This window comes from Lactuca sativa, chromosome 7 (assembly GCF_002870075.4).
Source record: "Lactuca sativa cultivar Salinas chromosome 7, Lsat_Salinas_v11, whole genome shotgun sequence".
NCBI classification, from domain to species: Eukaryota; Viridiplantae; Streptophyta; class Magnoliopsida; order Asterales; family Asteraceae; genus Lactuca; species Lactuca sativa.
This window is the reverse complement of record NC_056629.2, coordinates 32,129,052-32,135,207: the sequence shown is the minus strand read 5'-3', so window position 1 is coordinate 32,135,207 and position 6,156 is coordinate 32,129,052. Positions and strand designations below refer to the sequence as shown.

Sequence of the window (6,156 nt, the reverse complement as noted above, 5' to 3'; positions counted from 1 at the left end):
TTTGATAGTTTATTTTATTTACTTCTTTTATGTTGTTTATTTTAGCATTTTTAGTCTTTTTGTTATTTCCGCATTGCATATTTCATAATTTCTTTATCTTGAATTGTATTGAGTGCTTTCTCTTTTGCATAAGGTGTTTTGCAGGTTTTTGTGAGCCTTGTTGCATTTGAGGATTATCTTGTTGCTGAGTTGCTAGGCTTTGTGGACTGTTGAGGAGCTATTGGGATTTACTGGATCCACATTAGAAGTTTTGGGCTTGGTGTGTTGAAGACTTGGATGGGTCATGGATACTTTAGGGTGGTTCTAGGCTCTCTATTTTGAAGACAGAAGATTTTTGGTCCATATTTGAATGGTGTGAGGTGTGAAGGGGACCAAAGGAATCTCAAGTAGAAGAGGAATCAACCAATGCGAATTCAACATCATGTGCGTGGGTGAGGTCTCCACTTGCACAACTCTTTACGCCCACCTGCATACCTTCCTTCCGGGGGGCATTTTGGTCATTAAACCTTTCATTTATCTTGGGGTTAGGTCTTGCAGCCCCTAGATCGATTTTGGATACCATTGGAGCTGCATGAGGTGATTTTTGGAGAGCTATAACATTCATCCTCTCATTTCTTCTAGTATTTGCTATCTCCTTGATGTTAAAACACTTTTATTATCATTGTCTTGTTTCTATGGGTGGCTAGTCACTTTATTTTGGTTGACTTGGGCTAAAACCCTTGGATATTTGTGAGTTTTGAAGGATATATGGTTGGTTATTATTTATGTCATGTTTATGATTCTTAGTTCATAATTCTTAGGCTTCTTTGATACTTTGATCATGAGCTTGGTACTTGATGAACAATTGTCGGTCTCTTTCTTTGATTTAGCAATAAATCAATGAATTTGCTTAGAACACGAGTTTTATGATGGTAGACTCATCTCTAGCTTATGGAACATTACTCATTTATGGATGTGTAAGAACTGACATCCTCCATGAATTAGGAATTCCTTCATTCTGAAGGCTAATTAATTTTAATGGTTCAGTTGTTTCAACTGAATCCTTGATTTTGATTAATAAGGTGTGTTGTGGGATTACCCAACCTTCATACTACCTTTGAGGAATTTTGACATATTATGCTTTATGATTGTTATAACTAATCTGGGTTAAATGATAAGTTTACATATTGAATCTTAATGATAGACAAATAAATATTCATTGTGTTGAATTGCCTTAGTTGACCAATTCTCTATAATATTTGAGCATTTTACCATCTTTTTTAATTGCAAGGTTTTTTTTTTTTATTCTTCAAGTCTTTAAGTTTTCAAACAAATCACAAAACCTCTCATTTTTAGTTTAATTTTAGTTGGTTAGTTGTAGTTCACTTGTTTAATTAGATTACACGTGTAATTGAATAAAAACATTATATTACGTAATCATATTTTTGTGACACTTTATGATTATATTTTTTTTTTACATGTAAACTTTAGTTTGTTTTTTGCATTTGTGTGGAAAAAAATTGGAAATTATTTTATTTTTTTTACTATTTAAAAGAAATCATTTTACCGACAGAATAGTAACGAAAAAGTCTGTTACGAAAATTTAAGACTACCCGTTGGTAATCTGTTAGTAAAAGATTCAATTGGTAATCCGTCAGTAAAAGATTGCATCGGTAATCCGTCACTGAAAGTTTTTGTCGGTAATCCGCCACTAAATGTGTTTGTATGTACTCTGTCGTTAATTTGGTCCAAGAAGTCCAACAAATGGTCCTTGCTATCTGTCGATAATCCGTCGCAAATTATGTCGACATTCTGTTAGTAATATTTACCCAGATAGTTGACATACCTAATTCTGTCGGAAATTGACTTTAGCGACGAATTTCCGGTGAATATTGCTATTGGAAATTGCCCAGTTTTCTAGTAGTTTCAAACCTAGGAACTCAAACAAAATATTTGCATGTTTCAAACCTAGGAAATTAGATTAAACATTTGTAGATGTGATTTCTTGCATGTTACAAAGAAAGGGTTCAGACTTTTTGAAGATTTAAAACCTGGAAATTCAAAGAAAAGGTCTTGATTCTTGAAGATTTCAACCTAGGAAAATCAAACAAATCATTTGCATCAATGAACATTTGAAGATTTCAAATATGGAAAATCAAACATCGCACTTGCAGATGTTGGTTCAATAGAGTAAATAGAGAGATGAGCAAAGAAAAAGTCCTAATTTCTTGCTATATCCTTTTCGATTATTGAATTTTGAGAAAGAGAATGATGGTATTTTTTGGAAAAGGAAAGTTAAGGATGAAGAGATCAACAATTTTGATTTCTTTGCAAACCGTTGGATTGCTTAATTTTATATGATATGGATCATAGCATACAAAGATTCTTGCCTACTCATCAGATTGATTTATTCTATTAGCGGTGACACTGACACGACACCAATAGGGAAAATCAGCATTAGGGGCGACATGGAAAATAGAGGCAACACGGGCAATACGGATAGCATAGACGAAAGGGGTGACACCGTTAAGGGCAACATGTGCAGTTTTAGTGATATTCGGTCTGTCCCATTGGATGTCATCCCTAATACGCATATTGCCCCTATTGGTGTTGCCCTTATTGCTTTATTTTTGTAGTGTTTTATGAAGATCCATTAGTAATTCATGATGTGATGGCATTTCCATACGACAACAAAACAATAATTTCAATATCATATTAATTATGATATTAATACGGATAACATTCATTATAGGATAAATTTTCGTACATTAAAAAAGAAGTAGCACTAAAATATTACATGATACATGAGGAAATTTATGACATAAAATAACAATGTAATAAATTAGTAGAAAAAACCTGATATACAATGAAAAATAAAATAAAATTATAAAAAAAGTCGGATAGTTGTGGATATAAGATTAAACTAGCCTATGACTAGACCCAAACAACAGTAAGCATGTACAACATTAGTAGTGATATAGGGTACATTAGATAGATCACGTAACCAGTCCAAAGTGGGTAAACTTTCCTTGTACTTGTCAAAACTGACATCCCTACACAAATTATCATCACAACCAAAAGCTGAGCTGATACATCCCATGAAAGATCTTTTATGTACACAATTAATAAGAATGTCGTCAAACTACTCATACTACTCATGGAGACTCCTGAATAGATCTGCATAAAAAACAACAAAATAAACAAGGTCAAACCAAATTCCTTTTCAGCTTTACACATCTATATGGTGTATGAAGATGCATTAACATAAAAAATCACCTGAGAAAACGTTAAAGATGAGGCTCGTTCAGTCTTTTGGGTTGCAGAGCGAATCGTTGATAAGATACGTGATATGTTTGTGGCACATGGTACTACACAATATGGGATGAGAAAGGAAGGGACATTCGCATGATTAGCAAAAGTCATAACATTCGATATAAGTGGTGATGAAACAAGACCCGACAGAACAGTCCCAAAGATTATTAGACTCAAAGCCTCTAAAAACTCCAATATCGAAGTTTCAGCCTTAGAGATTATTTCCTTAGGTAGCAAAGCGTTTTGATGTTCTTCATCTGCATCCTATATAAACAAACATTTAAGAATTAGGTCACTTTACTTGTTAGTAACATGAAAATAGGCAAGTTTCGTGATGCATGCATTCAGATAATTAAAACTCTAGATGCAAGCTATCAATATCTTAAACCATTTTTTTTTAAGTCAAAAGGGCCTTGCAAGTTGCAACAATATATGCTCAAAAAGAAAGCAAAAGATTCTCTTAAATTTCCTGAAATAGAAAGTTACCTCACTAGGTTTGGTGGCGAAGAAGCTAAGAGGGTTATAATCATTTTGAGAGACGGATTTCCTTGCTTCCCGGAGCCATTTCATTAGAATTCTAACAAACTCATTTTCTTCAATAGATTGGTCGCCAGAGATATCAAACCGATCCATAATAATTTCTACAAGATCATCTTTTGTTGCATCATTTGTTTGCAATTGTATTCCTAGAAGGAAAGTTTTCAATTCAACCTTCGATACTTTCCCATCTTGATTTTCATCAAGTCCCTTATAAATCCTGCACATCGATCAATATTTTTTCAATCGTGATCATTTTTCTATATAGTTCCAGAAATTAAAGAGAATTATGAGAAGGAAATGTACTAACTCTCTAATAAGCCGCACATTTGGCTTCCCGTTTGTAGAGAGTAACGTCTGTAATTTATCCTTGACAAATTTTTGTGTCACATACTCGGATCTCCTGTTCTCTATCCATGGTTGGAACATCTACACGTAAATTAAAAGGAATTATTTTCACTGAAATATATATAGCCTAGCAAGGTTAATTGAGATTTTCGATGGTTTGAAATATTAAAGGCTAACCTGATACGTAACGTAAGTAATGTACATAAACAACACAATGATGAGAGTGAGTAGAATTATCACTCGGGTTATTGATGTCGAATTGATGATTGTTGGGAGTTGGAGAAGGATAAAAGGGATTGCTGACACAAGCATGATTCTTGCGGTGTAGCTTGTTTCATTATCGGTTGTAACTCCATATGCTAAAAAGAAAAAAAGACATAAGTTACCAAAAGTTAATATATATCTTAATGTGTAAAAGACTAGTGTATGCACCTGTCAATTTTTTGAAGAATGATGGTTCTTCTTCTTCTGATGAGATGGAGTCGTCATCATCATCCGAAAGATCATAGCTTCCAAAAGTGATGACTGATGGCCAAATTATCGTTAGACTCATGACCATCGATCCTGTTAGCGTGTTCATACTAGAAGTAGTTGATGAAGCACCTCCGTCTTCACTTGATAATGCTGACTCTGCAAATCAATTAACATATTTCTTTTATTCGATATATGTTCTTATTTTGCGGTTTTCATTGCTCCATGTGTATGGGTTGCATTTGCATGACGAATGAGAGTACTAAAACCTTGTCATATATTTTTATTAGTATCTTAGTAAAATTATATAGGTTTGTAAGATAATATACACAAGACATAATTTAACAACTAAATTGTATTCATAGTTATGTACGTCTTATATAGCTAAACGTTTATAGAAAAAAACAAATTAATTACGATTAAAACATCAATTTTGCATGAGTAAGTATTTCTTAAAAATGACATGCTTCTTCAATTTTGAAGATATTCTAAATGTTTCAATGATGGATGCCACATGTTCAAGTTAGAATGTGTTACGTGTGAGATGTTATATAAAAGTTAATTTGAGAAAGAAAAATAATGTTTCAACTGAAAATGTTAAAACTTAAAAGATATTACCATTACCTACAAATAAAATAGTAACAATAATAATAATAATAATAACTTTTCGCATAAAGAAACATAAAATAAAAATCTGGGAAAAAGAAGCTTACGAAGGACGAGGAAAAGCGTAGGGAAGTTTGCAAGGATATGAAACAAACTTGCACCAAATATACCCGGCCCGATAAGACCAAAGAACTTATCGGATCCTTCAGAAACATACTTCTGACCAAGAGCCATCAAGTATTGATAAACCATATACAGGAAAAGTGCTCCCCATGTTTCGCTTGTGCATGGTAAGAACCCATATTTAGGTTCGCATGTCACTGTTGCACCCTCTATATTTCCAAAAAACTCCATCAAAGCCACCACGAAAATAATTAAACTCCCATTTTTCACGTATATTTTCATCTTTCTTCGTGGATTTATAAGTGAATATCTGCTTAGAAATAGTGTTTGCAATTAGCTAATTAAGCTGGATTGAGAAAGCAAAGTGGTGACAGGATTCAAGGGTGTTAAAGAAAAAACTCATGAAATTGAACAGGATATATAGGTGAAAGTATTTGATGAGCTTTTAGAATGCTTCTATGTATTTATAGACATAAATATAGGTGTTGCTTGTCTCAATATAGCAATGGTTGACGTATGATTTGTGATTAATTGATTAAAATATTTTCACGAATATTTAAACCTATTAATTAAGTTGAATCGCATATCTTTTGAAGTACCATAACCATTTATTACGTTAAGAGTAAATTACATTTTTGGTCCCTATGGTTTGGTTAGATTCGTATTTTCAGTCCGACTTTTAAAAATTTGACAAGATGCATCCCTACTGTTTAAAGAAATTGCATTATACATCCTTAGTCCATTTAAAAAGACTATTCTACCCTTTTATATTTTTTGTTA

The 6,156-nt window shown here is 32.9% G+C and overlaps 1 protein-coding gene across 1 annotated transcript; it reads right to left on the bottom strand.

Moving 5' to 3' along the window:
- Nucleotides 1-2,448: 2,448 nt before the first annotated feature.
- LOC111892057 (sodium/calcium exchanger NCL2) lies at nucleotides 2,449-5,787 on the bottom strand. The gene is made up of 7 exons (XM_023888120.2): nucleotides 5,361-5,787; nucleotides 4,609-4,806; nucleotides 4,354-4,535; nucleotides 4,139-4,257; nucleotides 3,778-4,048; nucleotides 3,256-3,555; nucleotides 2,449-3,156 (listed from the first exon to the last, which is right to left on the bottom strand). The coding sequence occupies exons 1-7, from the start codon at nucleotides 5,656-5,658 to the stop codon at nucleotides 2,914-2,916; spliced, it is 1,611 nt and encodes a 536-aa protein (XP_023743888.1). The 5' UTR covers nucleotides 5,659-5,787; the 3' UTR covers nucleotides 2,449-2,913.
- Nucleotides 5,788-6,156: the final 369 nt, after the last annotated feature.

What these genes read in the sequence shown, in the direction of transcription:
- LOC111892057 (XM_023888120.2), bottom strand. Translation starts at nt 5,658, where the DNA reads ATGAAAATATACGTGAAAAATGGGAGTTTAATTATTTTCGTGGTGGCT. An exon ending in TACGCTTTTCCTCGTCCTTC is followed by an intron (nt 4,807 to 5,360) that starts GTAAGCTTCTTT and finishes ATTGATTTGCAG; the next exon opens with AGTCAGCATTATCAAGTGAA. An exon ending in ATTCTTCAAAAAATTGACAG is followed by an intron (nt 4,536 to 4,608) that starts GTGCATACACTA and finishes TTTTCTTTTTAG; the next exon opens with CATATGGAGTTACAACCGAT.